The sequence below is a fragment of the Hyaena hyaena genome, unplaced genomic scaffold (assembly GCF_003009895.1).
Source record: "Hyaena hyaena isolate Hyena2069 unplaced genomic scaffold, ASM300989v1 scaffold_224, whole genome shotgun sequence".
Classification (NCBI taxonomy): domain Eukaryota; kingdom Metazoa; phylum Chordata; class Mammalia; order Carnivora; family Hyaenidae; genus Hyaena; species Hyaena hyaena.
This window is the reverse complement of record NW_024080854.1, coordinates 2,480,528-2,503,517: the sequence shown is the minus strand read 5'-3', so window position 1 is coordinate 2,503,517 and position 22,990 is coordinate 2,480,528. Positions and strand designations below refer to the sequence as shown.

At 34.3% G+C, this 22,990-nt stretch overlaps 1 protein-coding gene across 1 annotated transcript in view; it reads left to right on the top strand.

The window, feature by feature from the left end:
- Positions 1 to 11,661: 11,661 nt before the first annotated feature.
- Positions 11,662 to 22,990, top strand: part of EHBP1 (EH domain binding protein 1) — a gene marked incomplete at its 5' end in the record, with an annotated part of 199,053 nt that continues 187,724 nt past the window's right edge. Inside the window, 2 exons of the mRNA XM_039243181.1 lie at positions 11,662 to 11,843; positions 14,892 to 15,031. Of these exons, the coding sequence (XP_039099112.1) occupies positions 11,662 to 11,843; positions 14,892 to 15,031 (322 nt within the window). The remainder of the gene's footprint in view (positions 11,844 to 14,891; positions 15,032 to 22,990) is intronic.

Genomic DNA, 22,990 nt, shown 5'->3' with positions numbered 1-22,990 from the left:
ACATTAGCACCCCAAAAACCAAAAAACTTAGATAATAAAGCTAACAAGATATGTACAAGATGTGTAGGAAAAATACTGTAAAATTCTGATGAATGAGATAAAAAAACTAAATGAGAGATATTCCATGTTCATGGCTACGAAGACCCAATATTGTCAAAATGTCAGTTCTTTCTAGCTTGATTTGCAGATTCAATCACAGTGAAAATCCCAACAAAGTATTTTGTGGATATCAGCAAACTGATTCTAATGTTTGTATGGAGAGACAAGACTCAGAATAGCTAACACAATATTGAAGGAGAAGAACTAAGTTGGAGGACTGACACTACCTGAATTAAAAACTTATTATAAAGCTACAATAATCGCTACTATGGGATACTGATGAAAGAAGAGACATCAGTGGAAGAGAACAGAGAACCTAAATATAGATCCCGTAAATACAGTCAGCTGGTCCTTGACAAAGAAGGGAAAGCAATGAAGCAAAGATAGTCTTGTCAACTAATGGTGCTGGAACAACTGGACATCCATATAAAAAAATGCATCTAGATAGTCACTTTACGCCCTTCACAAAAATTAACTCAAATTGCAGCTTAATGTGATCTTGATGTGAAGTGCAGAACTGTAAAACTACTAGAAGATAACACAGGAGAAAACCTGGATGACATTGGGTATGGTGATGCTGTTTTAGATGCAAAGTAAAAGGTATGTTCCATGAAAGAAATAATGAATAATTTCATTAAATTTAAAAATTTGCCTTGTGAAAGATGGTGTCAAGAGAGGGAGAGAAGCAACAGATAGGTAGACAATACTTACAAAAGACACATCTGATTTATCATCAGATAAATCATCTTGGAGTGTTATCCAAAATATATAGAGAACAAACAACCTAATTTTAAAAATGGGACATAAACCTTAAGAAACACTTGGTCAAAGAAGATGTACAGATGGCAGACAGACATATGTCAAGATGCTCACATCACGTCATCAGGGAAATGCACATTAAAACAATGAGATAACACTATACACCTATTAGAATGGCCAAAATCTGGAACACTGACAACAGCCAGAGCTGGCAAGGCTGTGGAGCAACATCTTTCATATGTTGCTGGTGGTTCGAAGACAGTTTGGTGGTTTCTTATAAAACTAAACATACTGTTTCCATATACAACCCAGAAGTCAAACTACTTGGTGTTTATACAAACAAAATGAAACCCTTATCCACATAAAAACCTGCTCATAGATGTTTTATAGCAGCTTTATTCATAATTGCTAAAGCTTTGAAGCAGTTGAGATGTCTTTCAGGAGATGAATGGATAAACTGTGGTAGTTTCAGACAATGGAATATTATTTGGCACTAAAAAGAAGTGACCTATCAAGCCATGAAAAGATACAGGGCAACCTTAATGCATATTACTAAATTAAAGAGGCTAATCTGAAAAGACTGTAATTGTATGATTCCAACTATGTGATGTTCTGGAAAAGATAAAACTATGGAGACAATAGATCACCTTTTTGTTGTAGCCAAGGGTGGGGAGTAGGGGAGATGAATAGGTGGAACATAGAGGATGTTTAATGCAGTAAAATATTGTTTAATATTATAATTATAGAGATATGGCATTACACATTTGTCCAAACACATAGAATGTACACCACCACAAGTGAACCCTAAGGTAAACTATAGACTTGGGGTGATTATGATATATCAATGTAGGTTCATCCTGGGTAAATAGTGTAACATACTGGTGAGTCACGATAATGGGATAGGCTTTGTATGGGTGCATACTCAGGATTATGTGGGAAATCTCTGTACCTCTCTCTTGATTTTGTTGTACACCTGAAACTGCTCTAAAATATAAAGTCTTTTAAAAATATATTTATTCTTCATAAAAATATGTTAACATGAGTTTATTAGTTATGTTTGAGTGAATAAAATGTTTTCTAGATTTCTTATAATTTTTTAATGAAGCAAATATTGATAGATAGAACCCACATAAGAAAGGCTCCTTGTAGTTCTCAAAACATTTATGTATGTATGTATGTTTATTTTTGAGAGAGAGAGATAGAGAGCAGAGCATGAGAGGGGGAGGGGCAGAGAGAGAGGGAGACACAAAATCAGAAATAGTCTCCAGGCTCTGATCTCTCAGCATAGATCCAGATGTGGGGCTCGAATTCATGAACTGTGACAGATTATGACCTGAGCCAAAGTTGGATACTTAACTGACTGAGCCACCCAGGTGCCCCTCTCAAAGCATTTAAAAGGGTCTTGAGATAAAAACATTTGGGAACTGTTGATCTATACTCTTCACTAAAGGGCAGAGATTATCATACTGGATTAAAAAATTTTCTGGCTATATGCTATTTATAAGAGATAGTCCTAAAATAAAAGGAGGTTATGTCAGAAGGAGTAAAAGGAGCCTGAGAAGAAATCTTTGAGCAGCTTTTCAATTCTTACACTTATTTATTCCTTGATTTGTGTCCTTAGAAAGTGTTCCGTGACCTCATATTTGAAATTTCTTTGCCCGCCTCCTGCTTGTGCTCTCTCTAAATAAATAAATTAGTAGAAAAACTCCATATAGTCGGAAAAAGTTTCTAAACATGAGTCAAAGAACTTGTAATGAAAAATTAGAAAATATTTAACTACAATATAACAAAACATTTCATAATAAAATGTGAGGTATAGTTAAAATAGTATTTAGAGAAATATATAGCCCTAAATGCTTGAATCTGAAAGGAACAAATGCTCAGAATTCAGAAGTTAAAATATACCTGAGGGAACTAGGAGGAAGGAAATAGTAAAGATGAGCATAAACTACTGAAACAGAAAACATAATAGAAAGGATCAACAAAGCCAAAAGTTGTTCATTTGGAAAGCCCAAGGAAATGGAGAGTTTCTAGTAAGAATTATCTAGAAACAAAAGAGAGAAGACACAAATTGTATTGGGAGTGATGAAATGTACAGAACTATAGATTTTACAGAGATTAAAATAATAAAAGGATATTTTAAAAAGTTTTATGTCACTAAATTTGAAGTCTTAGATGAAATGTGTAAATTCCAAGGGGGAAAATACTTATCCAGGTTGACATTGGGAGACACGAAACAAACACCTAAATACTTCTGTAATTGCTAAAGAAATTATATCTGTAATTAGAAACCTGCTCCAAAAGAAAACAAGCTTGGATGACTTTGGATTTTTTTCCAGGAATGTGGAGTTGCTTTAATTTTAGAAAATCTATTAAATTACCACATTAATAGGTTAAGAGTTTAAAAAATATTAAAATATACCAACATATATTTTAAAATGATAGAAGTTTAACACCTCTTTGTAGAAATAAAATTATAAGTAGATTTGAAACCTCAAAGTAATAAGAGAAGAGAACTTAATTTTATAAAGAGTAATATTTTTGAAAGAAGAAAAAAATAAACTTATAGTAAACATACTTCAGGATGAAAAATGAGAAGCATTCTCTTTTAACGTCAAGAATATTATAGGAATGACCCTCTTTACACTACCTAATCAGAATCATCATGAAGCTTGTAGCTAGTGTACTAACAGGAAGAGGAAAGAAAAGTTAAAGACTGGAAAAATGACATGAATAGCTAGCTAGTTTTCTAGATGACATCATTATACAGAAACACCAAAGGAACTATATTATTAAAATTAATACAAAAGTAATAATGTTTTTTGTGTAAAAATCGATTCACAGATTCAGTTGCCTTTCTATATGCTAGAAAATATTTGTTCAAAAGTATAATTTAAAAGACAGTTTGATTTAGATTAACAGAAACACTGAAGTACCGAGGAATAAATCTGTCTGTCTGTTGGTCTATCTATCTACCCATCATGTGTGAAGAAAATAATAAAACTTTGAGGGACATTAAAGATTTAAGTACATATGTAGAGGGAAAGTCCTATTTTAGAATTTGAAATCTCAATATTGTGAAGATGTCAATATAACCACATTAATGGAATTCTAATCAAAATCTCAACCACATGTTTCATAGGACTTTGAAACTATTTAGAAAAGCAACAGGTCACAAATGGCCAAAGATACTTGTAAATAAGAAAATAAGGAGAAGAGTTAAATGTAAGATAAAACTTTGATAGTTGAGGCAATATTGCCTTGTTGTGAAGTTGGAACAGTTGGCTAGTGGTACAGAATTAGAGAGCAAGAAACAGATCTGTATATGCAAACCAGGTTTTTGCTAGAGTGGACATTGCAGATAGTAGAGAGTAGGGATATATATGGACTACTTAATAAGTAGTGCTATGACAGTTATTTACCCATAATTTTTTTAAAAAATGAAAATGGATCCCTATCTGAAAAGTTACACAAAAATTCACTTTAGATGTCATTGAGTCTTAAATATGAAAAGCAGAGGTTTAAAAGTGTTTAAAGCAATGTGGGAGAAAGTCTTATGACCTCACAGTTAAGAAGCTTTTCTCAAACAAAACGTAAAAGCACAAACCATAAAGGAAAAGGTTGACTTCACATTAAAATTAAGAAATTGGGCTCATTCAAAAGATTCCATAGAGAGAAAATACAAGCCAAAAATTGGATGATGTTTGTAACACATAAAAGTCACAATGGATTTAGCACCAGAATGTGTATATAATTAGTAATCAATAGATAACCAGCACAAACTCAAAATGAAGTAAAGACCTAAATGTGAAACCTTGAAACCATAAAAATCCTAGAAGAGAATACAGGCAGTAGTTTCTCTGACACTGGTTATAGCAATATCTTTCTAGATAGGTCTCCTGAGGCAAGGGAAACAAAAGTAAAAACAACCTATTGGGACTACATCAAAATAAAAAGCTCTGCACAACAAAGGAACAGCCAACAAAACTAAAAGACAACCTAATGAATGGGAGAAGGTATTTGCAAATGACATATCTGATCAAGGATTAGTATCCAAAATATATAAAGAACTTATAAAACTCAACACCCAAAAGCCAAATAATCCAATTTAAAAATGGGCAGAACACATGAACAAGACATTTCGCCAAAGAACACATCCAGGTGATCAACCGAGATGTGAAAAGATGCTCAACAGCACTCATCATCAAGGAATAGCAAATCAAAACCACAATGACATATCTCATACCTGTCAGAATGGCTAACATCAAAGACACAGGAAACAAATGTTGGCAAGGTTGTGGAGAAAAAGGAACCTTCTTGCATGCTTCGTGATAATGTAAATTGGTGCAGCCACTGTGGAAGACAATATGGAGGCTCCTCAAAAAATTAAAAATAGAACTACCCTATGATCTAGTAATTGCACTACTGGATATTTACCCAAAGAGTGCAAATAAATGCAAGCTTTTCAATTTCATGAAAAAAAGAAAGTAAATAACCAGTAGTAAGAAATACTACAAAAAATTTCACAAAAGAGGAAACACACGGCCAACAAATTATGAAAAGATAATCAATGCTGTTAATAAGCAGGGAAGTGTGATTAAGATATAATGAGGTAATATGTAGCATAATCTCAGATTGCAAAATGAAAAAAACAAAATACTGTGTGTTTGTAATGTAGAACAAAGGAAACACTTAAGGAGTGTAAATTAATATAGCCACTTTGGATTATAGTTTAACATTTTCTGAGTAAATTCAACATACATATCAAATGACCAAAATTCCCATTCTAGAAATATGTCCTAGGTAAATTATAGATGTTTATAAGATATAGATGTAAGAATATTGATAACAGCTTTGTTAATAATTGCAAATAGATAAATAAGCCTGTAAACAGCTAATGTCTATCAAAAATTAAAATGGATGGATAGATTGTAGAATATTCATTTGATGGAATATTAGGAGCAATGAAATTTAATGAATTACAGCTGTATCCATTGGTATAGATAAATATCAAGAACTTGATGTTGAACATAAGAAACACATCACAAAAATGCTAATGTTATTTCATTGTATCAAGTTAAGAAATATGTAAAATTAGACAATATATTCTTTTTTGACTTTTTATTGTGATAAAATATGCAAACCAAACTTACTGTCTTAAATAATTTTAAGTGTACAGTTAGTTCGGTGGCATTAAGTACACTCACAGTATTGTAACTTTCACCACTATCTGTTTCAAGAATGTTTTCATTATCCCAAATAGAAATTCTATATTCATTAGACGATAAGTCTCCATGTTGCCTTCTCCTACTCCTGGTAATCTCTGTTCTACTTTCTGTCACTATAAATTTGCTTATTCCTCATATAAGAGGGATCATAAAAGTATTTGATTTTTTTTTTTTTTTTGGTCTGGCTTATTTCACTTAGCATAATGTCCTCAAGTTTCATCCATGATGTATCATGTGTTAGAATTTCATTCCTCTTAAGGCTGATATTCTGTGGTATATCTATACCACATCTTGTTTATCCATTCATCAGCAACATGTTCTTTACGGATCCATACATAAGTAGTATGTAGTATTCTTTTTTGGAAAAGAGGAGAGAAGGAGTAATCCCAAATTCAAGGTGGTATTCACCTCTGGATGAAGGAAGGGAAAAGAGCAATTCAGGAGAGGACCTGAGGATTTTAAGGTACTGGTAGTGTTCTATTTCTTTAGCTGGATGGTGGTAGAGGATGTTCATTTTATTAGTCATTGTATAGTACTTCTATGTTTTATACTTCATTATATTATGAAGTAAAAATTAAGTATATACTTCATTACATAATGTATTTCACAATGAAGTATATACTTCATTGTGAATATAATGTATTTCACAATTGTAAAAAATAAACTGATGCCATTAAGTTTAATTTTCAGTGTTATTAAAAAAATCCGGTAATTAAAGTATTAGTGCCTGACAATCTTTTTAGAACATTTTGTGTAATAAAACTCTGAAAAATCATAAAATCTAAGTAGTGCTGCCACATTGCCTTATCATCATATATGGAAGAAAGAGTTCAATTTCTAGCTTGTGATTTATTTTATGTAACATTTTAATAGGTAGAGGAAGTCAGCCAAATATTTTGATAGGAGAGGTATTATATTAATCTTGGGATCCATAATAAATGAAACATCATACTGTGAACTATTCTGTAAGAAGACCCTAACTTGAATAATTTGGACAAGAGATATTCTCTCCAAATTCTTATGATAGGAAGAAAGAATAAACTAAATTTAACTAAATATAATTAACTTGCTTGCTACCATGTTGTTAGTTTGGGTTGGGGTTGGGGAAGTAACAAGATTAGCTACATGTTTTTTTGGTAAAATCTATAATGTTTAAAAATACTTATAAAGAAGTCCAGAATCTTACAAAACTGTATTTATTTATTTTATAATCATTTCATTCTTTGCTAATAAAGTCATTATAAATTTTTTCCCTTTTAAGTTATACAGAGAAAACATGTATGCATCTATTGCTTGTATTGTTATCACCTGAATAGCAATGATGGTGCACATTGAAGTGAAGAATTTATTTTAGACCTATTTTAGGTTTGGTAAGAATGTTGAGGGGTCATTGCATAGATTTTAGTAACATAACTCCATTACTTTAAATTTTTTTTTTTACTGTTTGTTTATTTTTGGGAGCGAGAGAGGAGAGAGAGAGCATATGAGTGTAAGTGGGGGAGGGGCAGAGAGAGAGAGGGAAACACAGAATCTGAAACAGGCTCCAGGCTCTGAGCTGTCAGCACAGAGTCTGACATGGAGCTCAAACTTGGGAATGGCTAGACCATGACTTAGGCCAAAGTCAGATGCTTAAGTGACTGAACCACCCAGGCGCCCCCATAACCACATTACTTTAAACATCCTGCATTGAATTATGCTTGTTTATTTTTCTAATCTCAAGACTGTGATCCAGGATGGATAATATTAGTGTAATAAATCAGGTTGAGTGGTCAATAAATATTAATAATAAATACTATTTATTTAGTACCTACCATATGCTAAAAACTCTTCTAGGTATTTTAGTATATTGTTGCAAGAAGTTCTCAAGGACATGTATCTAGGATGGTTATTATTGCTGAGTTGTAAGATATGCATGTGTTCTGCTTTACAAGATAACGTCAGCTTGCCTTCCAAAGTGGCTATATAAGTGACAACTTTCTCCTGCAGTGTAAGAGAGTTTGTTTGTGTTGTTCCCCATTTTTGGCATCACGTGGTATCGTCCAGCTTTTAAAAATAATTGTCAACCTGACAGTGTGAAACGGAGGCTCAGATACATGAAGAAATGGGCTGAATTTTAACCAGTGAATTAATGCTGATGTCACATTCTAATGCAGGTTTGCCTGATGGCAATTGTAATAGGCTGGATTTCATAGAAATGGAAATATATAGGCTAAGTCTTTTTTATAACAGAGGATACTTAGGAAAAATGAGAGTGATATTTCCTAAGTAAAAATGATTATATTATGTAAGAACTTTCTTAGGGGAAGTATTTCTGAAAGTGTGATTTTAGATTAACTGGATTAGAATCACCTGGTGGTAGTGGTGAGCGTGTGGGAGGGGCAGGCTGAGGCTAGAGAAGGGAGGTACATATTATTTTTAGAAATGTAGCAGATTCCTGAGCCTATCTCTGGTTTTGCTAATTTAAGATCTCTGGGGGTGGGATCTAGTCATCCAAATTGTCTAAAGCTCTCTTACTTTTATTTTTTGTTTTTAGTAAACATGAAGCTTAAGAACTTCTGCTTTAGGAGTTTTGAAGTAATTCCTCAAATACTGTTAGATTCACATACAAACATATATGAACGTAGGCCAAGAGACAGAAACTTAGTCTTACATATATGTGAACACTCACTGACTCTGTCATCTTTCTTTCTTTCTCTTAAAATTCCTTTAACTATTTTTTCTCTCATTTCTGTTCCTTTCTCCACCTTACCCATGACATGAAATAGCATTAGGACTCTGGCAGCAGTAAGAGTAATTCTAAATTCTCTCTGCCTGGCAGGGCCCTACTCCTTTGTGGAAGGACTGTAAGATGCAGAAGCCACGCTCGTCTCACACTGCACTTATTTCATTCCTCTTTATAGAACTGATGATAGCAGTGATATCAGTTGTGGGCTGGTAAAGATTTAGACTTGGTTGTAAAAAGTGGAGATTCATGGAGCTGAGGTAGAGCTGTGAAAGATCCTTAAAGAGGAAAACAATGTGTGAGCTTGGTGGAGAATTACTAGAAATACAGTTCAGACCTCTTTCCCCAGCAACTCTAGTGAGATCCTGCCTTAACGATAGGAATGGATATTGTAGACTGAAAAGAGCTCTGTTCTCACCTGTCCGGACCTTACAAAGGGCTGTTTTCATTGTTGCTGAGCAAGTAAATACTTAATTAAGTGGTACAACTAATTATGGTTAGAATGTAGTAGCTTTTATTTTCTGTTGTTTCAGAGATGCTGATTTACCAAAAACTTAAAAACTCCTTAAGTTCAGCAGAAAACTTTTTCTACAAAATTTTTATCTAAAAAATGAATTTGAATGTTAATCATCAAAACTAGCAATTATCCTTAAATTGGACTTTCAAAATTATGGTCATTTCCAAGTTATCTTAATTTTTATAGTTTGATTATTTGGTTAAAAATTAAATAATTATTATTAAGGGATTAGTTTCATACTTTGTGAAACAAATTTGTTTAACAAAATCTGAAAATAATTTGTGGCAGTTTGTATGTCATGCTTCCAAAACAGAGGCTTTACATCCTATATATGTAAAAGTTGTTAGCTATTCTAAAGGTACAAGAAGAGATTATTGTTCATATCAGTGTAATAAATTGATACTACCCGATCGTACTTTTTCATTTTGCACATTGTCAGAACCTTGGACCTTAATCTTATTCTTTGATTGACAGTACCGATCAGGGAAAGAACACTTGTATTGTTTGGGATAGTCACATCTGTTCAACTTGATTCAGTTGAGGGTATTTGCATATTCTTAAGTATTTCTTCTGAGAGGGCTTAAATCCTTCTCAAGTGCTTGATGCATTTTTGAAATTCATTCATAAGGTATCTACATGCACTAATAGTTTCGTATAGTATTGCTGTGCATAATCTGACAGATAAGACCACATTTTAAAACAAGGTATTCTTTAGGGATGCTACATTACATTTTTACTTGTCCTGTTGGCACAAATGTCAGATTTTTTTCTAAAAGGCTGGTTTAATGTTTTGATTAAATTAGTGTATCTTTATTTTAGGCAGGTCTGTCAATCATAAGACAAATAAAATAAAGATTTATTAAATGATAATTCAAATGTAATGGTAATTTTTCCTGCCTTGGATGCAAAATTGAATAATTTTTATAGAAAACCATTGTAGAGCTTAAATGGATTTCTGTTTAGTCTCCTTATTTTATAGAGGTTAGTGAGGCTCAAGTTTACTTACTCAGGGCCACACAGCTTGAAAATTAGGCCTTATTTTAGATATGAACTCCCAAACCAGTAAATCCTAAGGAATGCTGGTATATGACCTCTGGTTTGCATGAATGATTTCATATGAACTCTGGTTTACTTTATTTACAAATTATCCTCATCTAAAATGTCCCTTGCCATTATAGCACAGAGTCAGGGGTTATGTTTTAATCATCTTCATATCTCTCCTGAATCAAATGTCTTATACATAAGTAATGCCCAATCATTATTTTGCTGTTTTGTTTTCATTGTTCTCCTAAGTTATTATTCTATAAAGGATAATTTTGAAATGAGATAGCTTATTTCTAGAATGTTAAACATCCTTGATAACAAATAGGTTTTATTTTGTATTCATTTCTGATGAATTGGTAGTCTCTGTTGGGAGAATTTTGAGACCTGCTGGAAATCACTTGTCAGTGTCTGCTGAAGACGGAGCATCAGAGAAGCCAATGGTTTCTTCCTTGATATATGTGATCTTAGGGGAGGGAGAGAGAACTGTAGAGTGGAGTGATCAAAAAAGGCCTTGGGAAGAAATAAGGCTCAGATTATAGGATAGATAGAACTCAGATACTGTAGTAAAAATGAGGCAGAATGCCACAGAGGCTGGGAGTTCTATAAAAAAAAATGGTAGGCATTCCAAAAGGAGAAATATCATTAGATTATATTAAACATAATGAAAGGAAGGAAAACAGTTGTTGAGTAATTTTTTTTAAAGATGTTCAGGATCTTTTTTTTTTTTTTTTAAATGTTTTATTTATTTCTAAGAGAGAGACAGGGAGACAGCGTGAGCAGGGGAGGGTCAGAGAGAGAGGGAGTCACAGACTGAAACAGGCTCCAGGCTCTGAGCTGGCAGTCAGCACAGAGCCCTACGCGGGGCTCGAACCCACGAACCGTGAGATCATGACCTAAGCGAAAGTCGGACGCTCAACTGACTAAGCCACCCAGGCGCCCCAGTTGTTGAGTAATTTTGATACCTATCTCTGTGTTCTATCCTCTTCTTAGAGGAATTCTGGAGACTTTTTGTCCTAGTTTTCATTCCTTACTTCTCCTTTCCTGAGATATTTAGAATTGTTTTAGTTTATCTTTATTTCTACCCCGACCAGTTCTCTCCAATTTATATCTGCCTTATTTAAAGATGTAAAAGTTGTGATATAACTTCATCACAGTTTTATTTCAATATTTGTTACAGAAATACATTGGGGAAGGAAGTTTTAATTTGTTATTTAATCATATTATTAAATTAGTGTTTTAAAATATTTGGCTATAAAATAAGTAACTCCAAAATTCCAAATTGTATCTTTCAGGAATCCCCTTCTGGTCGAAGGAAAGCTCTGGCTACTAGCAGCATCAACATGAAACAGTATGCAAGCCCTATGCCAACTCAGACTGATGTCAAATTAAAATTCAAGCCATTGTCTAAAAAAGTTGTATCTGCCACTCTCCAGTTTTCATTATCTTGCATTTTCCTTAGGGAAGGAAAAGCCACGTAAGTTTCTTTTGTCAAGAAGACAAGCTGCTTCTCAGTGTGTTTTAAAACTGTATGTAAACAGCTTTTGATTTAGGAGACTGGCAGCAATTGATAATATCCTACTGCATACCAGTCATTCTTGCCATTCTTTGTTTCCGAGGCTGAATTAAATGAACTACTTGGTGTATATAGTCTCTTTACTCTAGAGAGTGAACAGTAATATAAAAGTGATTATAGCAGGTTCCAAATTTTATTTATTTAATTTTTTAATGTTTTATTTAGTTTTGAGAGAGAGAGAGAGACAGCATGAGCAGGGGAGGGTCAGAGAGAGAGGGAGATACAGAATCTGAAACAGGTTCCAGGCTCTGAGCTGCCAGCACAGAGCCTGATGCGGGGCTCAAACCCACAAATGGTGAGATCATGACCTGAGCTGAAGCCGGATGCTCAACTGACTGAGCCACCCAGGTGCCCCCAAGTTCCAAATTTTAAACTGTGTATTATGGTGTATCATACATGTTTGTTTTAATATTGTCTTCAATGTAGGTAGTTGTACTCTGAAGTACAGACAGTTCAATTTGTAGAGCTATGTGATACAGCTAAGATATAAGAGGAACCCAAGATGAAAAGTTTAGAATAAGAGGGATGAAGGAGCCAAAGGAACTTTTACCAATTCATGTTCGCTGTTCTGGTCTTCCAAAAATTGTATAGCAAAGTACACTTTTCTATACAATTATCCTTTTAAACAATTACTTCTTAAGCACTGAATGGGCATTGCACAGATATAATTCCTGCACCAGGTCTGGTCTCCTAAGTGTAAAATTCTAATTGTGTAAAATGAGGTAAACATCCCTGGAACAGGAAAAATGTAACATTTACCATGGTTGTTACATACAGTGAAGTCAAGGATGAGTGCATGTTTAGGGTATATGAAAGGGTTAGTACCTATTTGGAGAGGAAGATCAGGGAGGGAAGAAATGGAAATTCTAAGCCTGGATTTAAAAGGTGAGAGGAGGAAGCCAGCTATGAACATTTTGATCTAATCTGAATCATAGTTCTAAATGTATTTGAGCCAGTGGAATGTGGTTACTATAATTGGCCATGTCTACTTGACTGATTAGACTGGATTCTGTGTCAGTCAGAATGTTTGGCACTCATCTATAGGGCAGCAAATGACTTGGTAGATAACAGTAAGCCTCATCTCCTGGAAAGTTGGCTTTTGAGTAAGTGTGGTAGAGGGATAGGACAGAATGGAAGCAATCAGTCTTTCATCTCAGGACCTTAAATTTTAGACTTAAATACTGAAAAACTAAAAATAAAGATCTTACTCTGAAGTTCAAGCCATAACGAAAGGAAAGGAAACATAGGAAGAAGAGAGAAAACAAAATCAGAGAAGATCCTTTGAATGTGGACTCCTTTCCACTGGGCAGAAGCAGTAAGTGAATCAGCACCATCCCTGGGAGAATCTGGGAAATTTAGTCGAACCAGATGTCTTAATTCCACTGGAAATTTCTCTTAAAACACCCCAAATTCCCACTCTGCCTCCACACTCCTTGCCTCCTTAACCTTTCACAGAGAAATATGTTCAAGGTTAAAGTACGAGGATATTAAAGAGATAAAATTAAGCAAGTTAACATTTCAAGAGTAATGGTATATCTTGAAATTATTCCCGATTGACAGGTGAGCAATTTGTAAAGCATATAAAGTAATACAACTTTTTTTGTTCATGCAGACTTTATGTCACTAAATTTATTTTTAAAAAGGGAAATGATTTTGTTAACTCTAGGCTTACATGAGATAAAATGCAAAGAATTTCAAAAACCAGTGTAATCTCCATAGCTGTACTGTATTTAGAAAATAAGTGAATGTTAACAAACATTTGTTTACAAACAAGTTTCCTTGTTTTGTTTTCTATTTTATTGTGGTTAGAACATGGGAAACAGTATCTTAATTGGACCTTCTGAATTTTAGGGAAGTATATCAGATTGAAAGTTTGTATATAATGTGTTAGAAATGTGTTTTACTCATGATAATTTATTTGAAATTTAGGCATAAATGATAGTTAAGGAAAACTTCAATTATTTGATGTTTAGAGTATTTAATGTAAATACTTTTATATACTTTGTATACTTTTATATATTAGTTTGTATACTTATATTTAAAATACTTGAAGATAAAAAACATTTTTACATTTTTATCCAATGTATGGTATTTAACTTATAGTCAACCCAGGTCATTTTTCATCCTGTAATTTTTAAAAATGCTGTTCCAGTAGTTAACTTATAGCCTCTTTGAGAAAAATGCACATTTAAATAAGGTTTACACATACATTTATAGTGGTTTCCAATTTCTTTTTCCTCCTACCCCCAAAACCAAAAGGGTTCATGGATTTCAGATTAAGAATTTCCCTTCTCATTTATTTTGCAAATCTGAATATTTTATTTTATTTTTCCATAATATATTTAATTTCCATTAAATTATCTTTTTGATCAAGGATATCACACAACTAATGTATTTTATCTGTTTTTGCCACTAGATACATTTTTTAGCCATTCTGAATAAAAATACTTCATAAGACCTCATTGCGCTGGTGTGATGAGAAAAATAATGTTCATCTCTTATATGCCAAGATGTATTTTATTTTATTTATTTTTTTATTATGTTTTAAAAATAGTTTATTGTCAAGTTGGTTTCCATATAACAAAGTCTAGATCTTATTGATTTGCAAACTATCTCACTGTTTTATGAAACAAGTTTTATTTCTAGACTTAATGATTAGGAACCCACACTTTAATCCTGTGAAGAAAATTTTAGTCTTCCATAGATGGCAGCAAAGAGTTAAACTAACTCCTAACTAGTTAGTTTTTAATCTAGTTTGCTTTTTACTAATTAAACATGCCATTTAAAAATTAATGGATATGACTGTTTAGGTTTTTCAGTAGTCTTGTACAACTTTTTTGAAAGGCTTATTAGTACATAGTAAAAAGAATATTATTATATTCTTAAGAAACTTTTTTCAAACAATGTCATTTAATGAACTGTGTATTAAATTTTAAATCATTGATGTAGGGATGAAGACATGCAAAGTTTGGCTAGTTTGATGAGTATGAAGCAGGCTGACATTGGCAATTTAGATGACTTTGAAGAAGATAATGAAGAAGATGATGAGAACCGAGTGAACCAAGAGGAAAAGGCAGCAAAAATTACAGGTTGGTTTTATTAGCAGTAAGCTAAAAGTTTACCTTTTTCTTTTTTTTGCAAAGTTGAAAACTAATTCTTGTTTTCCAGGAAAAAAACAATACCTCTAACAAAGTATTTTTTCCTCTGTAAGCCTTTTAATATACCATTTAGCTCTTTGAAAACTTTATGTGATGATGGTTCATATCAGATTTTCATAATTAAAAATCAGGTCCAAGTTTAGTCAGGAAAGCATAAAACTTTACTGGAACTACTGATTATAGTATAAAGTAGCCTAAATATGTTCACACTTCTTATGTCAATGTATGGATGAACCTTCTTGTAAGTAAAGATCTACCTTAAGGCTGGCATGACAAAATGCATTGGCTACCTTCTTTTTTTTTTTTTTTTTTTTTTTATTTATTTCTAGGAGAGAGAGAGAGAGACAGCGTGAGCAGGGGAGGGTCAGAGAGAGAGGGAGTCACAGACTCTGAAACAGGCTCCAGGCTCTGAGCTGGCAGTCAGCACAGAGCCCGATGCGGGGCTCGAACCCATGAACCGAGAGATCATGACCCAAGCGAAAGTCGGACGCTCAACCGACTAAGCCACCCAGGCGCCCCTTGGCTACCTTCTTCTAGCTCGTGTGTGTTTATTCACATAAATTATGTGCACATTCTTTGGTTTGGATTTGTATATATATTATGTATCCTTATATCTAGAAGATTCCATGTAAGTATTCCTTATAGCTGGCTTGGTCAAACTTAAGATGATTAAATATTTAGAATCTTTTGTATTAATTGGCAAACAAGTATTTATTAATAATCTGACTATCACACTTAAGGAACTGATGTTATACCTTTATTACTGGAGTGAGAAGCAAACGCTATGTACATATTCCTTTCAGCTAATGAAGTGTCCTAAATTTCTGTTTTGAGATCTCTAGACTTCTGTCATCTAGGTGACGTTTCCAAATCCATAGGGCACTTTGGCAGTCCTCTCTTCGCTTAGCCTCAACTCTTACTATTATATAGGGGATTTCCATTGATCATATGACCCATTTAACTCCTTAGTCAAAAACTTCCTTGACTCTCTCAATTCTAGTGATGTTCACTTTCATTCCACTTGTAGAAATTTATTATAAGGAATTGATTAGACTTATATGCAAAGATGTGTGTTTAGTTCTGTGTAAATTTTGTAAATTATTAATTTCTAATTTATGATTGCCATTTTGATTTCTTATTTAACTCAAGGTTTATTTAGAATGGTGGGATTTATCATGGACTTTATTTAATTTTAGTTAGTTTCCAGTTTAATTTTATTTAAATAAGATGCTGAAGCCTTTCAGATTTCAATTTCATATGAATGAGGGTTTTTTTCTTTGTAGTCTAGATATATGATCTATTTTTAAAAATTTTCCTTAAGTGGGGTGCCTGGATGGCTCAGTCGGTTAAGCGTCTGACTTCGGCTCAGGTCATGATCTCGCAGTTCTTGGGTTCGACCCCTGCATCGGGCTCTGTGCTGACAGCTCAGAGCCTGGAGCCTACTTCAGATTCTGTGTCTCACTCTCCCTCTGCCCCTCCTCTGCTTGTGCTCGCTCTCTCTCTCTCTCTCTCTCTCAAAAATAAATAAATAAACATTTAAAAATTTTTTTCTGTATCTTTTCACATACATATTTCTATTTGTTGGATTCAGCATATATTTATAGGCCAAACTTTTAATTTATATTATTGAGTCAGTTTTTTTTTTTTTAATGTTTTATTTATTTCTAGGAGAGAGAGAGACAGCGTGAGCAGGGGAGGGTCAGAGAGAGAGGGAGTCACAGACTGAAACAGGCTCCAGGCTCTGAGCTGGCAGTCAGCACAGAGCCCGACGCGGGGCCCGAACCCACGAACCGCGAGATCATGACCTAAGCGAAAGTCGGATGCTTAACCGACTAAGCCACCCAGTCTCCCCTATTTAGTCAATTTTATAGCCATATTCTTTTTGTATAGTTCATTTTTGAAAGATCAAGAATTTCAATGCTAAATTCTTCAGTGCATAAAAATTAATTTTCTGATAGTTTCATTATGGGTTCTAATTTGATCAGTTTGCCCTACTTAATGCCTCTTGCCATGAAATTTTGTCTGATGTTTGATATTTGAACTCATGATTTCTTTATGTTTGCATTTTCCTGGTGTAGTTATCACTTCATCTTTTTTAAAAAAAATTTTATGGTTTATTTTTGAGACTGAGAGAGACAGAGCACAAGTGGGGGAGGGGCAGAGAGAGAGAGGGAGACACAGAATCCGAAACAGGCTCCAGGCTCTGAGCTGTCAGCACAGAACCCGACACCAGGTCGAACCCATGAACTGTGAGATCATGACCTGAGCCGAAGTCAGACGCTTAACTGACTGAGCCACCCAGGCGTCCCTATCACTTTGTTTTTAACTTGTATTAAGCACTTCTCTTATATACCGTATTTGGTTTATCTTTGTATTCTTTGCCCTTAATACTTATATTTTTTGATAACTGCATACTTAATTTCACTTATATTACTTTATCCTTTTATTTGTGAATTTTCTTACTATTTTTTTCCACTCACCATTTAAATTTTACTATTCTCAAATGTTCTGTATTTAAGCCTTTTTTAATAGAGTTATTTGGAAGCTATATGTTCTGTTTTCATTTTTTTTTTAATTTTTTAATGCTTTATTTCTGAGAGAGAAAGAGACAGCATGAGCAGGAGAGAGTTAGAGAGAGAGGGAGACACAGAATCTGAAGCAGGCTCCAGGCTCTGAGCTACCTGTCAGCACTGAGCTTGACGCGGGGCTCGAACCCATGAACTGTGAGATCATGACCTGAGCCGAAGTTGGATGCCTAACTGACTGAGCTACCCAGACACCCCTCTGTTTTCATTTTAGTCTATTATCCTCTAAGATAAAAAAAGCCAGATGGATAAAAAATGAACCTGTAATTCTTTAGCAACATTAAAAATAAAACAGGCATGCATGGCTGGCTCAGTCAGTAGAGCATGTGACTCTTGATCTCAGGGTTGTGAGTCTGAGTCCCACACTGGGTACAGAGATGACTTAAAAATAAAATCTTCAAAACAAAACAAAACAGATTGTATTGACTCACTTCATGTAAGATGAGAGGTTCAGTATTATTTTATTTTCTCTTCTTTTTATTTGAACACCTTCCAACTGTTATTTTTCTTTCAGTAAATTTTGGACTTCTGTTTTCAACAATAAATGAAGACATTTGAATTATGTTTATAATGACGTTAGCCACAGTTATACAATATTTTTAAAAATGCTGTCTTTCCTATCTTTGAGTTCTGTGTTTTATTTGAGTAGCTGAAGTACTTCAGGAAAGGTAAGTTAGTAACCTTCCTCTACTGCCACCAGTGACTTTTTACCAATCCTTCAAAATTTAATTATATTGACACATACTCTGAGAAACCTTTTTTGCCCAGTTCCTCTTAAGCTTGACCATTTCATCCCTTAGCTACTACTGTACTGTTTTCAAATGTAGACATTTTCTTGCAGAATGAATGTTTACAACTGCTATGAGATATAATCTGATCTTTTAAAGGGAGAATATGGTTTGATCTTTGTGAATGGCTTTTGGTTAAAACTAAATCTCAATTAGGCTCTCATACCTTAAGTAAGAAAATTTTAAAACCCCAGGCTTTTATAGTTGTTTTGAGCAATGTTGTACTATTTTGATCAAAGCAATGGGGAAAAAAAGTGATAACAGTACGTCAGAGGTTCTATGCTGGTATTGAAAGGAAAAGAAAGGACATTATTTTTGATCCAATTATAGATAAAATGAAAACAATGATAATCAGATTTTATTGTCTTAGTCTGTTGGGGCTGCTATAACAAAATACCATGGTTGGGTAGTTTATAAGCAACAGAAATTTATTTCCCACAGTTTTGGAGACTGGAAGTCTGAGATCAAGGTGCCAGCATGGTTAGATGAAGGCCCTCTTCTGGGTCACAGACTTCTCACTGTATTCCTCACATGGTGGAAGGGGGCAAAGGATCTCTTCTGGACCCACTTTTAGAAGGACATTAATCTTATTCATGAAGGTTCTGCCCTCATGACCTAATCTTCTCTGAAAGGCCCCTACCTGGGGCGCCTGGGTGGCTTAGTGGGTTAAGCGTCTGACTTTCGCTTAGGTCATGATCTCGCAGTTTGTGGGTTTGAGCCCCGCGTCGGGCTCTGTGCTGACTGCCAGCTCAGAGCCTGGATCCTGTTTCAGTCTGTGACCCCCTCTCTCTCTGACCCTCCCCTGCTCACGCTGTGTCTCTCTCTCTCTCTCCTAGAAGTAAATAAAACATTTAATGAAAGGCGCCCACCTCCTAATACCATCACACTGAGAATTAAGATTTCAACATATGAATTTGGGGGGAACACTAACATTCAAACCATAGTAACCTTTATTGCTTAAACATACACATACACCTTATTTTCTAAAATTCCTGTAGAAGAAATAACTTTCTTTTAGATAGTCAAAAATTCTCTGACCCTAACTGAAGAAATTGCTTTAATGCAACTTGTGATGATCCAAGATTTCTTTGGAATTCTACTATTTTGTGTTATTATTTATGTACGTATTTCTTTTCCCTATTTTATGTAAGTCCTTCAAGGTAGAGACTATGTTCTAACCATTTTTTTTTATCCCTCACTTCTGTCACATTGTCTGGAACATATTGAGAACTTAGAATGTGTTAACTGAAAGGCCGTACATAAATCAATGAAGGGACTTCTTTCTCGTACTATAGCCCATACTGATCACTCTGTCTGGCTTATTATCTTGTTCCATTTATTTGACCTTTACTCATATACCACCTTATCCAGGGTTGAGTGGTCCCATTTTATGGAAGATATGTGATCTGGAGGAGACACATAATTCAAGCCTTAAGTAATTCAAGACTAGTTTTCCAAAAGTAATGAATATAAAATGTGTATTGAGGGAGCAGGGGTAGATGGGGACAGTGGTGATTAGATGCGTGCTCTTAAGTCAGTCCAGAGTCATTATAACATTTTTGCTTTGATGTTACATTTTCTTTCTCTATTATATTTCCAGAGTACAGTCACTTAAATTAATAGCACAGCATGTTATGGCAGTTGTTTGGCTTCCTTAGTTGCATTTTTTAGCACATGTAAATTCCATTCCAAAGTTATTATCTTTCAGGAATTTATTTTTAGCACCAGCACTACCACTCTAAAAATGTTTGGGTAAAGTAGTTTTAAGATAGTTATAAATATATTAAGATTTAACAACAGTAATGTTAAAGCAATAGGTTAAGACTAAACAAAATGAATGCATTTTATAAACATTGTATAAATAAAGTATGGTGGGTATTTTTATTTACCAACTAAAGTGGCAGTAATTTAAACACAGCTTATATTTGCTGTTCCTTGCAGCTTTGGAATTGCTAACAGAATGTTTATGGAGGAAAAAAATCATTATTTAAAATTTTGCCTCTATTAATGACATCTTTATATTGCAATAGAAGTGCATAAAATGCAATCACATATGAATAAATCTTGTATGGATATATTATTTCCCCAAATAAGCTGCAAACTTCTTGAGGGAATAAGACTGTTACAGTTATTTTGTGATACCTTAGATGAATGCCTAGAAGCTATTCATTTAATCAGTGATATAGAATATTGCTGTAAAGTCAATAGTAATTAACAAAATATGTCTTCTGAAATTATAGTCTTTGCTAGAAGGTATACATAAATCCATTATATCTATACCTGGATTGATCAAAAACCCTTACTGTGTCTCACCTGGGCCAAATTCTTGGCTAACTGAAAACATTTTGGGATCCGTTCTTAGGCATGGACCTTTTACTGATACTGTTATATATAGGTACATTCTGCAGGAGTGCAGCACCAGTGAATGGGCAAGGGAATTTTGAATTGCAGTTAGAAAAATTACAGTTTGAAATGTAGCGGGAGTAATAGACCTTGGAGATGAAGAATCAAAGCCCATGAATGGAAGGTTTATTATAGCCAGTAATAGAAAATATATATGGTTTTAAAACAGTTAGTGCCTCCATCTGTGGCACCCTCACAGCACTTGAACCAATATTTGGCAATATGACTATCTTTGGGATTCATGTTGAGTTTCTGAATACATAACAAAAAGAATAATAAAAGATTCCTCCATAAATAACAATGTCTTACTGAGTACAGCTCAGAAAATCAGGTTCAACTGAAGCATTTTATAGGAAAGCATTATTGGTGAACTTAGGCATTATGAAATATCTGAAAGATCCCAATATACCTAAAGCTGTTGGAAAGATAACCAAGGATTCTATGTAGGCTCATCCAGACCTATACTTGTGACATTAGCCAGACTAAGCATTAGATTCATTTGGAAAGATATTGGAAACACAGTAGCATGCCAGCAGAGCATTCCTTTTTCACCGGAGTCCTCACAGCATCCGAGGTGCTATTCTTTGACCTCTATCTCACATGATAGCTTGGGTACAAGGAGACAAAATCCACATAGTTAGAAGCAGGAATTGCCTTGGTTTAAAATCCATGCTACAGAAGAGCTGGGTATCTTTTGAAACAGTTAAATAGGTATAGTTTTCAGAGTCCCTATAAGGGAGATACCTAGTTACAAGAGTCCATAATTTTCTGAGCCCAGAACTGTGGCTTTCCATCAAGTATATAATCCATTCAGCGTCTTTCCATCCAAAGGCAGTTTATAAATCAAGATTCATTTTTACCATAAGCACTGTTGCCTGGTGTTTATTAATCCCTTCCCTATTGTTTGTAACGTTAATTTGGGATGAGGAAGAGTGATATATTGGATAACATCAGAGGATATGATCTTAAGCACCAATCGTAGTAGAGGAGAAACCAGTTCATATTTGAAGAGCTAAAGTTGATTATGGTATGCCTCAGCCCTCTGAGATTACATGTCCTACAGCTAGGACTTATGAATCGGATAAATTTGGTCTCCTTACTTTGAGTAGAAGGTCTGTCAGAATGAACTTGGGACTCTGGTCAGAGAATACATCCATTAATTTGCTTCTGGTTTTTACGTGGCCATTTATTCTCCAGTACCTAGGATACTCATGAACAAAATCATAGGTTTGCTGTGGGCTGTATAAAGTGATAGAATAAAAATGGCCACATATTTTGGAGGTCTGTGTAAAGGATAGGAATGGAATACTGTGTCTATTATTTAGGTACTAATAACGTTGGAAAATAGGGTAGAATCAGAGAGTTGGGGCATTTCTGATCCCTTAGGCTAAAAACTTGGTTAGGCATCATAGCTACCTCCTTTTTAAAGGAATTCGAGACACTGAAGACAGTAAGAATAGCTCTTCTTAGTGTTTAGAAGTCACATATATCAACTTAGAGACTAGAAGTAGCAGAAGACACAGATTCTAAATTCATTTTACTTTCTATGTCACACGTAAACCCTTTTGCTGCTTTGTTTGTACTAATGACAACTGAACAGAATTCTCTAGGCCTCCCTGCCTTCCTAGGAAACTCCAGGAGAATTCTGGTGACAGGACAAGAAAGGAAGTGAGAGCTCCAAAGAAAAAAGTTAGCTCTCCAGTACTTAGGGGAGGAACCAGGAGACAATGAATATTCTAAGTACTAGTATGCATTCTTTAAGGATTTGTCCTGGGAATGCACGATTGATTTAACCATAGTAACAGAATAGAGGAGAAAAACTATACATCTCAATAGGTATATAAAGGAGTATTTGACAAAATTCAGTATCAAGTTTCTCAGCAAGGTTTCAATGTAAGGGAATTTCCTCATTTTGATAAAGAACATCTGTGAAAAGCTACAGCTAAAATCATATGTCATGGTGAAATACTGAATACTTTCTTCCTAAGACTGGGTACAAGGCAAAGATGTTTGCTTTCACCACTTCTGTTTAACATGATACTGGAGATCCTAACAAGGTCACATAATGCAAAATTAATATAGAAAAATCTATATTTTAGGAGCGCCTGGGTGGC